General features: G+C 47.1%; 1 protein-coding gene and 1 long non-coding RNA gene across 9 annotated transcripts; one reads left to right on the top strand and one right to left on the bottom strand.

The window, feature by feature from the left end:
- The first annotated feature begins 1,504 nt into the window (after positions 1–1,504).
- Positions 1,505–6,318, top strand: LOC306819245 (uncharacterized protein). The gene is given in 4 exon segments (XM_079373018.1): positions 1,505–1,618; positions 1,620–1,847; positions 1,850–2,111; positions 6,090–6,318. Coding segments are annotated over 4 exon segments (612 nt in total). The 5' UTR covers positions 1,505–1,519; the 3' UTR covers positions 6,113–6,318.
- Positions 6,319–12,532: 6,214 nt separating this feature from the next.
- Positions 12,533–15,192, bottom strand: LOC306819246. Of its 8 annotated transcripts, none has more exons than XR_013778502.1 (6): positions 15,092–15,192; positions 14,951–15,003; positions 14,584–14,614; positions 13,249–13,361; positions 13,159–13,195; positions 12,533–13,121 (listed from the first exon to the last, which is right to left on the bottom strand). It is a non-coding gene; the product is annotated as an uncharacterized lncRNA (long non-coding RNA). The 8 variants fall into 8 exon arrangements; XR_013778504.1 differs by having other exon boundaries at positions 13,159–13,202; positions 13,275–13,361; positions 15,092–15,190; XR_013778503.1 differs by lacking the exon at positions 13,159–13,195 and having other exon boundaries at positions 12,533–13,157; positions 13,230–13,361; positions 15,092–15,191.
- Positions 15,193–16,280: the final 1,088 nt, after the last annotated feature.

Below are 16,280 nucleotides of genomic sequence, written 5' to 3' on the forward strand. Positions count from 1 at the left end.
TCATGTTCTCCCCCGCTCACAGGAGGAGGCGGCTTGCTCACTCCGCGGGAGGTGATGTCAAATAAAATATTCAGATCACACAGCGGCTTCAGTCAACAGCAAAGACGGCGTTTAGCGTGCTCTCCGTCTGCGTAGAGAAAAACAGCGAGAGGCTGACGGTGCAGCAGCGGCGGGGAAAGTTGGACCTCCTGCACTTCAAAAGCCTCATATTTAAACCAATCACTCGTGAGCGCGTGGCACCAGCACGCCGGTTCTGTCCGCCTGCCTGGTAAAGCGAGCGCGCTTCAGGCCAGGTAAAGTCACGTGTCGTATGACGACGTGATGTAGAAGAGCTCAGGCCCGGTTAGTCCTGGAGCAGAGTGAGTGCAGGCGAGCGAGCGAGCGGGGGGGTGGGGCGAGGGCGAGGGGGGGGGGGGGGACCGCTGTTGCCGAGCGTGAGTGCAGCCTCAGGGTTAACAACCGGCTGCAGAAAATTCAAAAAAGAAGTTTGTGGCTCTTAGATTTTATTTATTTATTTATTTTTTTAAACATGAGGGAGCCGCTGAAGGTCATACGGGCACGTCTGCATGTACTGTAGTGTTTCAAGGTTCGAGTCCAACGTGCGGCGTACTCCTACCTGTGTCGGCTTCTCTCTCTCTCTCTCTCTCTCTCTGTCTCTCTCCCTCTGTCTCTGTCTCTCTCTCTCTCTCTCACTCTCATCTCTCTCTCCCTCTCTCCCTCTCTCTCTGTCTCTCTCTCTCTCTCTCTCTGTCTCTCTCTCTCTCTCTGTCTCTGTCTCTCTCCCTCTGTCTCTGTCTCTCTCTCTCTCTCTCACTCTCTCTGTCTCTCTCCCTCTGTCTCTGTCTCTCTCTCTCTCTCTCTCACTCTCTCTCTCTCTCCCTCTCTCCCTCTCTCTCTGTCTCTCTCTCTCTCTCTCTCTGTCTCTCTCTCTCCTCTCTCTCTCTGTCTCTCTCCCTCTGTCTCTGTCTCTCTCTCTCTCTCTCACTCTCTCTCTCTCTCCCTCTCTCCCTCTCTCTCTGTCTCTCTCTCTCTCTCTCTCTGTCTCTCTCTCTCCCTCTGTCTCTGTCTCTCTCTCTCTCTCTCACTCTCTCTCTCTCTCTCTCACTCTCTCTCTGTCTCTGTCTCTCTCTCTCTCTCTCTCTGTCTCTCTCTCTCTCTCTGTCTCTCTCTCTCTCTCTCTCTCTGTCTCTCTCTGTCTCTGTCTCTCTCTCTCTCTCTCTCTCTCTCTCCCTCTCTCTCTCTCTCTCTCTCTCTCCTGTCCTTGTTAACTTAAAGAGTAACTCCCTGAATGATGTTCTGACCATCTTTTGCGTATTCTTTTCTCGCCCCGTTGGCCAAAACGCCGCACATCACTGCGTTCTTTAGAGAAGTTATATTTATCACTCGAGAAGTTAAAAACCGCCAAACCAGCTCCTAATTCATTTATGTAAATCCTTTTTCATCCACTGTGCTAAAAGCAGGAAGTGGCGTTCCTCTGACATTCACAGAACGTGATGAATAAAGAATCTCTAACCCCGAGATGTGCCTCTTCCCTGAAGGTGAGGAGGGAGCAGCCGAGGAGGGCAAAGACGCCAAGTCAGCCAAGGCCAAGCGCTCGCACTTCGGCCGTGCGGTTTCCCCTGAAGAACTTCATCCTGCGAAAGGGCAAATCCACCAGCGTGGACATGGGCGAGGGCGCCAAGGAGGAGGAGGAGGAGGAGGCCACGGAGGCGGCAGAAGGAGTAGAAACAGCTGAGGAAGCTGGAGCGGAAGGCGAGGCTGCCGACAAGGAGAGCAATGACAAAGACGCGGCGGCGAGCGAGAAGACAGCGAGGAGCCGGCGAGCGGAGAAGAGGCGGCGAAGGAGGCGGTGAAGGAGGCGGCGAAGGAGGCGGCGAAGGAGGCGGTGAAGGAGGCGGCGAAGGAGGCGGAGAAGACGCCGGCAGAAGCTCCGGTGACCAACGGGGAGAACGGCTGCTCCAACGGCACAGCGGACGAGCACGCCATACACAATCACCAGGACGAGGAGAAGACGACAGGGGACAGCCCCGTGAAGAAGAGCAAGGAGGCGGGAGGAGCGAAAGATGAGGCCAACGCTAAGATCATCAACGCCACGGCGGCTGTGAACAGCGGTGAGTTAGAGCACGCCGACCGGGACTCTGATGAGCCACAAAACAGCAACAAAGACGGAGACACTAACTCCAGACATGACGCCAAACAAGCAGCACTAACAAACCACAGCACTAAAACTACAGCACCTGAGCTAGCATTAGCTGTTAGCAGCGGGGAGGAGGGGGAGGGGCAGAGGGGGGAGGCGGAGTCTCCTCAAAATGGAGGTTGTAACGAGGGGGCGGAGTCTTGTGAACAGGGAGAATTCGAGGGAGACGAGGAGGAGAGGGAGGAGATGAGGAAGAGGGATTTACGGGAGGCGGCGGTGGCCATCGTTCAGGACGTGATGTCAGCAGCTACCGACCAATTAGAGAGAGAGCTGTGCGTCGACAACGGTCTGAACGGGTGTTACGACGCCGACATGCGTTACTAAACATTGATGTACAGTCTTGCACAGGTCAACGCATTTTTCATGCAAATTTAAAGTCAGACATTTCTGCACAATGTAGCACACACACGTTAAACACACACACACACACACACACACACACACACACACACACACACACACACAGAGTTAAACACACACACACACACAGAGTTAAACACACACACACACATGTCAAACACACACACACACACACAGGTTGAACATGAGGTTTACATCATGTGGAAAACACTGATTACTTCCTTTCTGAGAGAGGATTCATCCTCTCATGTTGTCTGTTCTTCAGAGAACTGGACGAAGCTCATGGTTAGCCTAGCTTAGCATAAAGACCGGAAGCAGCTTGACTCATTGTTGAGGTTTGTTGTAGTTTAAACTGGATCGCTCGTCTTGGGCGCACGCTCACAGCAGGACGTAGCGTGTGCGTTTACTGCCTGTAGCTACACTGCAAGCTAACGCACGCTAGCACAAGCTAACTGCCGGTGTTCAGCGCCTGCCTGTCCGTGTGGCGTTTTTCTACATTTTTGGACTTAGCTTCAAAGGATAACGTTGAGTTGGCAGTTTTAACCCTTTACATTCTGAATGGAGGCGCTAAGCAGACGTACAAACATTTATTTTAATGACCTCTGTTTTCCTGTGATGACAAGTTAAGATGTGTTGTTTTTCTTGTTGGTTTCTTGCTTCTCGTTACCATTAACCAAAGCTGGTTTATCTGCTCACCTCGGGATGTCAGCGTTTTTCTTGTAAATGCATTTGTTACCTTTGTATTTGAAATGTTCGTGAGTTAAAAAAAAAATTTATCGACGGATGTCCGCTTACGGATGCCAAACTTTTCCTACAGTCTCTGTGCTAAGCTAATTCATCAGTCTCTGTGCTAAGCTAATTCATCAGTCTCTGTGCTAAGCTAATTCATCAGTCTCTGTGCTAAGCTAATTCATCAGTCTCTGTGCTAAGCTAATTCATCAGTCTCTGTGCTAAGCTAAGTCATCAACCCAATGCTTTGAGTGACAGTCACACAGAAACAGTAAATAAAAAGAGTCTTTTGGTTCGACACGAAACGTTCGATGAACGTAGTTGAAGCACGTACGAACTTTGACCTTTGCACGGAGGCCTAAAGTAGAATGAACAGAATCTCAATGCGATAACGAGGCATGTTGGTCTTTATGTCGATATCTCAGTGGAACAAAGTGTTGACTTTGGTCATCCCTCTGGTTTAGAGAGAGAAGCCCAGAGAAGCTAATTGTCCCTGCTTTCAGTCTTGATGCTAAGCTAAGCCGGCTAGGTCCTGACAAGAAGGAATATAACTTTATAGCTTTCAGACACACAAACATCTTTATATGCAGAACCTTGTATACATAGGCATGCCGACTCCCCCGGATGGTTGCATGATAAAATAAAATGCAGTAGTTATTCTTGTATCCCTTTAAAGACATAGATGTGTAGTTTTATAAATGTTTGTTCACCAGCAAGTATTTTATAACGAGAGAGAAAGAGAGGCGTCTTTATTCTATTAAAATGTCAAGCAGCCAAACAGTCGAACCGTTTAACGATAACAAGGAATCAGGTGACGAGTGCAGATTCCCAGGGCAGCTACGGTTGAAGGAAGACTGTTCATGTCATTTTACAAAAACATAAATATCCAATTAACTGCAACGCGACACCGGCGGTCAGAGAGCAAGCTAACCGCGGCCCCAGTGAGACATCTTTCAGAGCGGATTTAGCAGCAGCGTTTGATTTCAGCGGCGGTTTCTGCTCCACCTCAGGCCGGACATCGAGCCTGAATGTCTCTCGCTGGTTTCCGTACCGCCGCTGGACAGCAAACATCAGGAGGCTGAAGCAGGAGGGGATCTTTGCCCTCCTCCATTATTTATCACTTCCCGGCCTCCTCCTTCATTCAGGTGCGGCGTGAGGCTCCGTGTCCGACACTCCGCCTGGCTTTGATCTCAAACAGCCCAACAGATGTTTGAGGGGAGCGCCGTGCCGCGCCGCGCCTCCCGCTGCGACCGCGCGATTCACCAGAGCTCGCTTTGAAGCTTAAAGTGTTGCGAGCCGAGTTGAACAGCTCGCAAAGATTTACAAATCATTTCACTGCCAGCTACGCCAACAGTGATATAAACAGGCTTTCAATACATTTAGATGTTTAAGAGCCAATCAAACGAGGCCTAAGCATGATTGACCCCGAAAAGTCCAGTTGAAGACGTGTTCTCCATGTTGTTCTCCGATGTGCGGGCGCCGACTGTGGTTTGTAGAAGACGAGATGGAAATATTTTATTATTAAGAAAAGCTACATCCAAGTCTTTCATCTGATAAATGTTGAACTCCTTCTGCTCTGTGTTGGTCTTCACACAGCCATCATTATCTCAGGAAACGTTTGTTCCAATGTGGTCGATTTATCGAGCACGCCAACTTCACCCGATCCCAGAGCGGGGAGTCATTCCTCTCCGGTGGTGAAACACACACACACACATACACACAAACAGAATACGATGTTCGTGTCCTGCTCAGCGGTTCCTCAGCAGTTGGCTACTCGGGATTTAAACTCTCCAGCTTCCCGCCGAAATGGACTTGCCCGGCGAGTGCCCGGCGATCACGACCTCAATCACGACTTGTGCAATCAAAAATGTACCAAAAATAATCGACACTTTGAGAAGACATTCAGTAAGATGTTCACAGAAGGAAAAGCGGGAACTCTGACGGCACGTTTAAAAATCAAAGAAACATCTTTCAAATAAATCCGACCACGTGAACGACCAGCGTCAGAAAACTTCCTGAACCTGTTCAGGGTAAGATTCACGCGTGAACACAAACTGGGCCGACTTTACCCAGAATTCCTCCTGCCAGCCTCCTAGTCAAATCTCATGTTGGGGTCGTATTTCAGGAAGTGTTCTCCACGGGCGAGAGGACGAGGTGATGACGTCGCTTCCTCCGCACGTTTTCGATGTCAGCTGGAGTGTACATGTGAATAAAGCTCTGCTGCCCCTGTAAGACCCCCGACCCCCCCGTGTTTCGGCGTCCTCTGCGGGCTCGGCCGGCTGCTTCCTCTAACTAGCCGTATTGTTGGGTAGCTAGCTGTGTGTTTGCAGCGGAGGAGAAAAGCTGGTTTAGTAGACATCAATAGAGTTGAGTCCATCAACGGATTAGCGGGCAAAATCAAAGTGTCACAGAGCCTCTTCGACAAGCCAGATTAACTAGCCTTCCCTCCCTCTCTCTCCCTCTCTGTCTCTCTCGGGGGGGGGGGCAGATATACAGACGATGACACATGAAGGGGGGACATCAGGGTAAATATGGAGGAGTCATGAGGACAGATTGTCGGTCCTTCTCCAGTCGATGTGAAAACTCTGTCATGAAGCTGTTGTGTTGTTGTTGTTGTTGTTGTTGTTGTTGTTTACTTTGTGTTCACGTCGTTAATGTAACTTAAACTAACCCCACGCCAGAGGACGAACATCTGCACTAAACCACTAAAACACACATCAAACATATAACACCTTTTTTATGTGACTGTTTGTGATTCTTCTTCTTTTTTTAATACATTTTTTTTCTGTTATCATTTTACCAGACAAAAAGGCGGGAAACGTGTGAGGCCACACAAAGAGGATTAAAACTGCCCGGGATTCGCTGAGCATGGAGCTCTGAGCCCCGCCCCCTCCCTCCACCCTAACTCCTCCTCCTCCTCCTCCCTCGTCTCTCTCCCTTCATCCCTCCTCCTCCTCCTCCTGAATAAACGGAGTAATCACGTGTAAACAGGTCACCACGGTGAGAACGAGAGAGATCGAGAGAGTGAGAATCCATGTAGAAGAGAAGTGAGAATAATAATCACTCAGAAAGCAATAATTCAAGCCCTTCTTTTCACCTCCCCCCCCCTCCCTCCCTCCTCTCCGCCCGCCCGCCCGCCCGTCCCTCCGTCCGACACATCCATACGTACAAACAAACATGTACATCCAGTGTTTTTATTTTTTCTTTGCTTGTCTGTGAGATTTTATATTGTCTACGAGAGAAAAAGAAAAATGCAGAAATGTAAAAATCAAGCCCCCCCCCCCCTCCTCCCCCCTCCCCCCCCCTCCTTTATTCTCCTCTGCTCTCCGTCTCTGCCGACTCCTGATTGGTGGATTTAAAGTACAACAAAAAAAAGAAAAAAAAGACTGTTAGTTTTATATCACGGCCATTTTGGTTTGTAGTCCCCTCCTTCCTCCCCCCCCCCCCTTCACACACACACCCCCTCATCCATCCCAGTAGATATTTGACAGTACAGCAGGACCATGTTGCTCCAGTATATAAACTGCCCCGAGGACTGCCACCCCCCCACCAACACTGCGATGTCTTCAGCTCTGTGTGTTTAATGTTTTTAGACTGTTATATTGTGTACATGAAGAATTAAAAAAAAAAAAAAAAAATCACCATCGAATATTAAAGTCAAATGTTTTTGTTTTTCTTCCTGTTCGGTTTTGGATTTTTTTTGTTTTTCTTCTCTTTTCTTGTTTTCTAAAAACTTCACATCTTCTCACTGTTACCACAGTCGCAGACGATACGCTGTAATTAAAAAAAAAAAAATGATGACGATGATGATGATGTTTTGTTGGTCCAAGTTTTCACATGTCCGCTAGCAAATTGTCAAGAAAAAAAATAGTACAATAAAGACTAAAATCTAACAACTAAACTGCAAGTCAGTGTGAGGTTTTCTATTTTTGGAGTGTGGGGGGGGGTGAACACTTGAACACCATTGGATGCTCATTAATCTGCGTATCGATAATCTCATCCCTTTACGTAATGGGCGCAATAATACGAGATTTCTTTGTATTAAAGTAGATCTGTATGTATTAGCTGGCAGCAGGCGGGGGGGGGGGGGGGGGGGGGGGGGGGGTCGACCATATGCCAGACACACAGTCCCTTCACACCATCGCGGCTGCACTATTCCTACATCCTACACATCAGGATTCAACTCAGAGAGAAAACTCACCTCCAGCAAAGTATTTACACTAAATTTATTTTCCGATTTAAAGGTCACATGACCTCCTCCTCTTCTTCAGGTGAAATCAGTGTCCTCGCTCCTCTTCATCATGTGTGTGAAGTGTGTTGTTGTAAATCCACTCTGATCCTGTATTTGATCATGTCTATAAACCCCTCTATTTCAGCCCTGCTCAGAACAGGCTGTTTCTGTGTCTGTAGCTTTAAATATGTAAATGAGCTGTGTCTGGCCACGCCCCCTCTCTGGAAGGGCTCGGGTGTACTCGCTGCTTTCTGGCTCCATGTCCTATTGTTTACGGTGAGAAGGCAGACTCAGAGGGCAGAACAAACACCTAGCTGTGGGAGGGTCACCCACCTGGGGGAGGGGCTACTGCCCTTTGTGATGTCATGAAGGGAACATCTCCAAACGGCCTGTTTGAGCAGGCAGAAGACGGAGAGGATGGATTTTTCTCATCACTGGAGGGTTTGTAGACAGACTGGAGACTCATGTTAGAGGGACATGGTCGGTCCCATTGGACGAGATGCTCAGCAGCACAAACACAAAAAGAAGACGACAGATTCATCCGAGAGTCAAATCTGAGTCAGGAGTTCAAGCAGGCGAGCTGAAAGAATCCACTTCCAGGTCCTGGAACGTGTCAGGACAGCAGCTCCTCCAGGTCCAGGTCTCTCCTGGATTAGTCCTGAATTTGTGGATTTCAGAGTTTATTCCGTGAACAAGGAGGGAAATCCTTCTCACGTTATTTCAGGATGTTTACGACTGTATTATTAGTCTCAGACTATATTATATTATTAGATTAAGACTATATTATATTATTAGATTAAGACTATATTATATTATTAGATTAAGACTATATTATATTATTAGATTAAGACTATATTATATTATTAGATTAAGACTATATTATATTATTAGATTAAGACTATATTATATTATTAGATTAAGACTATATTATATTATTAGTCTAAGACTATATTATATTATTAGTCTCAGACTATATTATATTATTAGTCTCAGACTATATTATATTATTAGTCTAAGACTATATTATATTATTAGATTAAGACTATATTATATTATTAGTCTCAGACTATATTATATTATTAGTCTCAGACTATATTATATTATTAGTCTAAGACTATATTATATTATTAGATTAAGACTATATTATATTATTAGTCTCAGACTATATTATATTATTAGTCTCAGACTATATTATATTATTAGTCTCAGACTATATTATATTATTAGTCTAAGACTATATTATATTATTAGATTAAGACTATATTATATTATTAGTCTAAGACTATATTATATTATTAGATTAAGACTATATTATATTATTAGTCTAAGACTATATTATATTATTAGATTAAGACTATATTATATTATTAGTCTCAGACTATATTATATTATTAGATTAAGACTATATTATATTATTAGTCTAAGACTATATTATATTATTAGATTAAGACTATATTATATTATTAGTCTCAGACTATATTATATTATTAGTCTATATTCTAAACTATAGAACCATAAATCCGTAGTAACTTGGACATGACCCTAAACACCATTAATCCTGGACCTGACCCTGTCAGCGTCCCTCAGAGGGCTGGCGGGCCACATGTTGATCCTCTCAGCAGAAACAATAACACACACACACACACGTCTGGCCGTCTGTAAAGTGTGTGTGATCATAATTCCCTCCTGTCAGTTGAGATCGGCAGCATACTGTCTTTACTGTCAGGACAAATCTCTGGGATTATGTTATTACAGCCGTAATGCTGCAGCGTACACACACACACACACACACACACACACACACACACACACACACACACAGTACACACACACACAGTACACACACACACACACAGTACACACACACACACACACAGAACACACACACACACACACACACACACACACACACAGAACACACACATACAGTACACACACACACACACACACAGTACATACACACACACACAGAACACACACACACACACACAGAACACACACAAACAGTACACACACACACACACACACAGAACACACACACACAGTACATACACACACACACAGAACACACATACAGTACATACAGTACACACACACAGAACACACACACACACACACACATACAGTACACACACACAGAACACACAGAACACACACACGGACACACACACACACGCACAGTACACACACACACACACGCACAGTACACACACACACGCACACACACGCACAGTATACACACACACACGCACAGTACACACACACACGCACACACGCACAGTACACACACACACGCACAGTACACACACACACACGCACAGTACACACGAACAGTACACACGCACAGTACACACACACACACACACACACAGAACACACACACACACACACGCACAGTACACACACACACACACACGCACAGTACACACACACACACACACGCACAGTACACACACACACACAGAACACACGCACAGTACACACACGCACAGTGCACACACACACACACGCACAGTACACACACGCACAGTACACACACACACAGAACACACACATACAGTACACACAGTACACACACATACAGTACACACAGAACACACACACACACACTCACACAGAACACACACATACAGTACACACACACACACTACATACAGTACACACACACACACACGCACAGTACACACACGCACAGTACACACACACACACACACACAGAACACACACATACAGTACACACAGAACACACACATACAGTACACACAGAACACACACACACACAGTACACACACACATACAGTACACACACACACACACAGAACACACACATACAGTACATACAGTACACACACACAGTACACACACACACACAGACATACAGTACACACATACAGTACACACACACACACACACAGAACACACACATACAGTACACACACACAGTACACACACACACACATACAGTACATACAGTACACACACACACATACAGTACATACAGTACACACACACACATACAGTACACACACACACAGAACACACACACACATACAGTGCACACACACACACACACACACATACAGTACATACAGTACACACACACAGAAACATTGTGCTGCGGTTTGAAGGCGTGGAGGCGAGGATGCGTCATGTGATGTGCGGCGTGTAAAGGAGCAGATTGATGAAGATATGTGAGCGTGTCGTCTTCAGATCTATAATCAGGTTCCAGTTGGAGGTCGAAGGAAACAGGAAGAACAGATGGATTACAAGCTCCGGATTATAACGCACAACCAGCAGCTGCTGAATATTAGAGCACACACACCTCCACGTGGCGAGCGTCTTTCTAACGCTTACATCAAACCGTGTGAGGAGTTCAGCAGGCCGAGGGACTCAGGGGGACATCATTAGATCCAGACTCTGCAGAGCCAGGATTCAGGGTCAGGTCTGAAGACTCTCAGAGCTGACACCGAGACCAGAACGTGGCCTAGAGGCGTCCTCTCTTATCTGAGTGCAGTACTCCAAGCGGCCACTGGAGGCCAGCTTCAAAACGGAGTCTTCTTCTACCTCAACAACCAATCAGAATCAAGAAAGGGGCGGAACTTCTGATATCAGCTTTTTGCAGGAACAGTTTCCAGGTGTGGCACTGCTGCTGATGTCACGACTACTTTACGTCACCTTTGTGAGATTTGAACCTGCGCCAGCCGCTCGTACATGGATCATGGACCTGACCGTTAGGCCATCAGAGCCGCCGAGCAACATCCAACAGCCGGCTGAAGGATTAGCTGAAAACAAAATATTCGACAATTCAAAGCAACACAAGCGAGGAAACAACTATCAGATGGGACACACAGGTGCTGACAGGAAGTGACCACAGGTGCTGACAGGAAGTGACCACAGGTGCTGACAGGAAGTGCTGACCATGAGTCTCCATAAAGAGGTGCAAAGGGACTCTACAGACTGTATGGAGTTTGGTAGTTTGTTTCACCACCGGGGGGCGACAGAAACAAAAACAAACAGAGAAATGTTCAGATGAAATAATGTTCGTTTAGTTTTAATGTTCAGATTTAAAGTGTCATCACGCAGCTGAAGGCGTCAGACAAACTGAAGTTAGAGATCTGTGAAGCTCCTGATGTGGTTTCTAACATTCACACAAACTCTCACCAGAAAAAACAAACAAACAAATAAATAATTCAGTTAATTATTTCAGTTTTGAGATTTATTTACAAAGCAAACAGGAAACAGAACTTTACAGAGAGGTGCTGCTGTGTTATCCGGACCGGAACACGCCTAACTTTAGAGACTCGACATCCAGGCCGGGTCTCAGACCACATGCTCACCAGCAAGTGTGTGTGTGTGTGTGTGTGTGTGTGTGAAAAGGCCCAATGTTAGGGACAAGTTATTCACTGATAACGCGATAAGTGAGCCAGCCCACGTGATCAGTCATGATGTTCTAATGAGAGTCACGCCGGAAGTTGATGAGTGAGCTTCGGTTGTGACGTCATAACTTAACAGAAGCTGTTTGTGCCTTTAAATGAAAGTGTGAGTATCCATCTCATATTATTTATTAATGTTGATGTCGTTTGGTTAATATGAATGAACGTCAGAGCCGGCGTGCTCGCGGTATGATCAGTCACGTTAATGATAGCTGACTGCATGCGCGCCAATTTACGACCCTCACGTGACTCTGCGCGTCCGCGTGAGACGCGTCATGTCGAGTTAAAAGCTTAATGTTCCTCTATACATTTATTACTCACTGTTAAGACAGAAAGTGTTTAGTTATATAATTAAATATTGTTACTCGGGACGCTAATTCGGCAACCGGATGTAGCAGAATGCCGGGAGGTTTCAAAATAAAAGCGTCCTGCTCGTTTTGGCAGATAAAGGATTTATATAACAGGAAATGCTCTATCAAGTTGTTAGCAGTAACTTAACAGGACTAAAATGTTTGAGGTGTGTGTGTGTGTGTGTGTGTGTGTGTGTGTGATGAGACGCAGTGAAATAAATGAAGACACCCGTCTTCTAAAATAGTTTTTTTATTGAACTTCACATCAGCACATCGACTTCCACGGGGACGTTTGTTTGGAGTTTTAATAAAAAGTGCATCGACATGTTCATCAGTTTATCATCACAAATATTTTCCCTCCACGTGAAAAAAAAAACAAAAAACGCACCAACTCAGCAGATTCATGGAAACAACTTTAAGACGCAGAACCAAACTATTTGAAAAGCCGCGTTCACTCCTCGTCTCGTCGTCTACGCTCACGCTTTGGAGAGCGAGCAGCTGTGACGGCGAGCGAGCGACGGGCGAGCGCCGCCGTGGCGACAGTGAAAACACCGACGAGTCAGATGAGACAAAAACCTGCGAACATCACGAGTCAACAAGTAAACAAAGAAAAGGCCAAAAGAGCGCGTGGACATCCAGTCTATAAAATATTCTGTGTATACAAATATAAATACAAACAGGAAATCAAAGGATCCGTGCGGCGTCGTGATGATGTCACTGTACGTTCATCGTTTCACCCGCTCGCCACGAGTCGACCGCCTGCATCTGTGTTCAAAACTCTCCTTCAGTCTCTCCTTCTCCTGCTTCCTGTTTCCTTCACTCTCCTGCTTCCTGTTTCCTGCTTCCTGTTTCCTTCACTCTCCTGCTTCCTGTTTCCTGTTTCCTTCACTCCTTCCTGCTTCCTGTTTCCTGCTTCCTGTTTCCTTCACTCCTTCCTGTTTCCTTCACTCCTTCCTGCTTCCTGTTTCCTTCACTCCTTCCTGCTTCCTGTTTCCTGTTTCCTTCACTCTCCTCCTGCTTCACTCCATCTTGGACATCTCAAACTTCGTCGTCATGGTTTCCTGCAACAGAAAACAAACAGTCAGTACCAGAGACAGACACGTGCACGTGGCGCCGCGTGCACGGCGTGCAGGGTTGGCGTGACTGATCTGAAATATGAAGAACGGTTTGGACGGGCTGCCTCGGAGGATTGAAAGTTTTTGGCGCCTTTCGTCCTCGTCGATCCTGAAAGGCGACCTGCAGGACGAAGCAGGAAGTGAGTGTCCACGCTCTGTGATCATCAGTGGACGTGACGCCTCGCCCGCTCCTCGCTCAGCGGGTCGACCTCGTTAGGATGATTCCTTTTGTTGCAGACACGACGGACGGCACGCGGGCGGGCGAGCGAGCGGCAGACGAGATCACAGCTGACGTGAAGACGCCAATTTGTCCGCTCGTGCTCTCGACGGAAGCTGAACGCCGACTTCAAGAGGTCGGCGAGTTCTTCTGTCCTCCACCTTGTTTAAAACTACAGATGTCCATATATGGAGATGCACATCTGGACGGGACTCGTCCTCGCCGTGAGTCGACCCGCTGCAGCGGCGTGTCAGACCTGGAGGCCGTTTGTGTGAAGTGTTGCATCAAACAGGAAGTACGGCGGTATTCACAACGCCACGTTAGCTGCAGGTTCCTGTCACGTGACAGGACGTTTATTTGTATTCACGTGAAGCTGGAGGGGCGTGTTCCTGCAGGGGCCGACGCTTGGCGAGGGGCGTGTTCCTGCAGGGGCCGACGCTTGGCGAGGGGCGTGTTCCTGCAGGGGCCGACGCTTGGCGAGGGGCGTGTTCCTGCAGGGGCCGACGCTTGGCGAGGGGCGTGTTCCTGCAGGGGGCGGCGCTTGGCGTGTGGCGTGCGGCGTTTCCTCCCCTCCACTGTAATAATCAGATTTGTAATGTTTGGGAGTAAACTTCGCTCCTTTGAGCGACCTTCACAGAAACGGCGTGAAGGTCAGTCCGGTCTTTAATCTGGATTGTGATGTGTGCAGCTTACGGACGGCGTGCGCTCAGAGGCTCTCTGCTGATTGGTCGATCCCAGATGAGAGTGTGAATCATTTAGAAAATGTTCGCCGGAGGTCACGACGAGACATCAAATCAATGATCCACGCCGTCTTCTCACGCCATCACACTGATCACCATGACAACAGAGAGCAGGATCAACAACAGAGTGATGGGAGAGACGGCATGCTGCCCCCTGCTGCTCACACACGGAACTACACCCTGCTCTAATAAACAAAACAAGGTGACCTACCTCATCCGAGTCCAGCAGGGGGGGCAAGGCTCTGTGAGCGAGCGAGAGGGGGGAGAGAGAGAGAGGGAGGGGGGGGGAAGAGAGGGAGAGGGGGAGTGAGCGAGCGAGAGAGACAGAGAGAGAGTGAGCGAGCGAGAGAGAGAGGGAGAGAGAGAGAGGGAGAGAGAGTGAGCGAGCGAGAGAGAGAGGGAGAGAGACAGAGAGAGTGAGCGAGCGAGAGAGAGAGAGGGAGAGTGAGCGAGCGAGAGAGAGAGAGAGAGAGAGAGAGGGAGAGTGAGCGAGCGAGGGAGAGAGAGAGAGATCATGGTATTAAATGAATAATTTGATGCGTATCGTAAACATGATGAAGATGATGATGATGACGTACACGTCAGCCATGGAGGTCGGGATGTTCTCTTCGACCCACTTCAGATCTTCATCCTGTAAAAACAAACAGACATGAACGAGCAGCAGGTGTTTAACGTCTCCAGGGTAACGGCAGGAAGACGCCGCCGCCGCCGCCACTCACCACTTTGTTGGCTTTGGCCGCCCCGTTGGTCTCGTTCTTCATCCCTCTCATCTTCATCCCCTCTGAAGACAGAACCCAGAGTTACCATGACGACCACCGGACTGACTCGCTCGCCCGGCCTCTGAGCGACTCGCTCGCTCAGAGGCCGGGCGAGCAAGTGACTAAAACTCTGAAAGACGATTTGACTCAGAAAGTGACAAAGTGACACATAAAGGAAGGAAGGAGGCGGCTAGGCAGGAAGGAAAGGAGATAAAGGAAGGAAAGGAGATAAAGGAAGGAAAGGAGATAAAGGAAGGAAAGGAGATAAGGGAAGGAAAGGAGATAAAGGAAGGAAAGGAGATAAGGGAAGGAAAGGAGATAAAGGAAGGAAAGGAGATAAGGGAAGGAAAGGAGATAAGGGAAGGAAAGGAGATAAAGGAAGGAAAGGAGATAAGGGAAGGAAAGGAGATAAAGGAAGGAAAGGAGATAAGGGAAGGAAAGGAGATAAGGGAAGGAAAGGAGATAAGGGAAGGAAAGGAGATAAAGGAAGGAAAGGAGATAAGGGAAGGAAAGGAGATAAAGGAAGGAAAGGAGATAAGGGAAGGAAAGGAGATAAGGGAAGGAAAGGAGATAAGGGAAGGAAAGGAGATAAGGGAAGGAAAGGAGATAAAGGAAGGAAAGGAGATAAGGGAAGGAAAGGAGATAAGGGAAGGAAAGGAGATAAGGGAAGGAAAGGAGATAAGGGAAGGAAAGGAGATAAGGGAAGGAAAGGAGATAAAGGGAAGGAAAGGAGATAAAGGAAGGAAAGGAGATAAAGGGAAGGAAAGGAGATAAGGAAAGGAGATAAGGGAAGAAAGGAGATAAAGGAAGGAAAGGAGATAAAGGGAAGGAAAGGAGATAAGGAAAGGAGATAAAGGGAAGGAAAGGAGATAAAGGAAGGAAAGGAGATAAAAGGAAAGGAGATAAAGGAAGGAAAGGAGATAAAGGAAGGAAAGGAGATAAGGGAAGGAAATGAGATAAAGGAAGGAAAGGAGATAAGGGAAGGAAAGGAGATAAAGGGAAGGAAAGGAGATAAAGGAAGGAAAGGAGATAAAGGAAGGAAAGGAGATAAGGAAAGGAGATAAAGGAAGGAAAGGAGATAAAGGAAGGAAAGGAGATAAAGGAAGGAAAGGAGATAAGGGAAGGAAAGGAGATAAAGGAAGGAAAGGAG

The sequence above is a fragment of the Symphodus melops genome (assembly GCF_947650265.1).
Source record: "Symphodus melops genome assembly, contig: scaffold_453, whole genome shotgun sequence".
Classification (NCBI taxonomy): Eukaryota; Metazoa; Chordata; class Actinopteri; order Labriformes; family Labridae; genus Symphodus; species Symphodus melops.